General features: G+C 43.7%; 1 protein-coding gene across 2 annotated transcripts in view; it reads left to right on the forward strand.

Moving 5' to 3' along the window:
- The window catches only part of LOC112524901 (NAC domain-containing protein 90-like), a 3,912-nt gene extending 2,747 nt beyond the window's left edge, over window positions 1-1,165 (forward strand). For both annotated transcript variants that reach the window (XM_025134852.1, XM_025134855.1), the window contains exon 4: window positions 1,029-1,165. Coding sequence is in view for 1 of the 2 variants with exons in the window: in XM_025134855.1 (XP_024990623.1) it covers window position 1,029 (1 nt within the window). In the remaining variant the exon portion in view is untranslated. The remainder of the gene's footprint in view (window positions 1-1,028) is intronic.
- The last annotated feature ends 15 nt before the right edge of the window (window positions 1,166-1,180 follow it).

Here is a 1,180-nt window from a genome sequence, read left to right on the forward strand (position 1 = left end):
ATCAACTGTGGACCACTTTTCAGAACAAACGGCAGCTTCCTGATCAGTCCGTGAGTTCCTATATCTCAGACATGCAGTCTCTTCGAGATCAACTGAATCTTGGTGCACCTCAGATTTATGATGAGACTGTCCGTCAGTTTCATGCCTACTTTAGTCAGCTTCATCTCATCACCATCTTGATGGGTCTCACTGACAAATTTGAGAATGTCCGTGCTTCTCTTCTTCACAGACATCCGTTGCCCACTCTTGAAGATGTCATTACTGAACTACTAAGCGAGGAAACTCGTCTTAATTTGCGCTCTCCTATACCTACTGAGACGATCTTGCACACATCATCCTCAACAAGGCCAAGAGGTAAGTTTAACAATAATTATGGTAAGCCTAATCACAATGCCAAGCAAGCAGGAAGACAGACTACCGRTGAATGGAAGCCAAACACAAATGAGTGTACCTTCTGTCACTCTACATCTCATCTTCTCTTGGACTGCCCCGTTCGTACGTGCCGATACTGTGGAGTTACACAACCACGTCATTACCAATCCGATTGTCCTCAGAATCCAAATCCAAGAAATTATCAACATCGAAACCAATCCGTTGCCAGATCGGTCACTCCAAGTGAACCTTTATCAGTCCCTGTTGCAGGATCGGTTTCTTCATCTACAGATCTGATGGACCTCATGCGTAGAAATCAAGAGCTCATGGAACAAATTATGACAGGTTCTTTTGGTGTGAATTCTCAACACTCCTCGACATCAGGTACTATGTGGATATTTGATTCTGGTTGCTTTAACCACATGACACCTTGCCCTGATGGTTTTCTCTCTACGCAACCTTATCACCTTGCATCTGTTAAAACARCAGATCTTACTCCTTTACCTGTCTTATTCAGTGGTAACTTATCCACTGATAYTGTTCAATTATCTGATGTCCTACATGTGCCACGGCTAGCCTTGGGTCTAGTATCTCTTACTCAACTCCAGGAACTTGGTGTACTAATATTATTTCATTCCTCTGGTTGTCTTGTGCAGGATCCAAAGACCAAGCAGATCCTTGGTGTAGGCCGTAGAGTTGGACAGGTGCTTGAAGTGGTATATATGCGTCTTCCCTTGCAATCACCAAATTTTGTTGCCTCTGTGTCTAGTACAGCTTCATTTGATCTATGGCATGCTCGTCTAGGTCA

The sequence above is a fragment of the Cynara cardunculus genome, assembly GCF_001531365.2.
Source record: "Cynara cardunculus var. scolymus isolate 2C chromosome LG 1, CcrdV1, whole genome shotgun sequence".
NCBI lineage: Eukaryota > Viridiplantae > Streptophyta > Magnoliopsida > Asterales > Asteraceae > Cynara > Cynara cardunculus.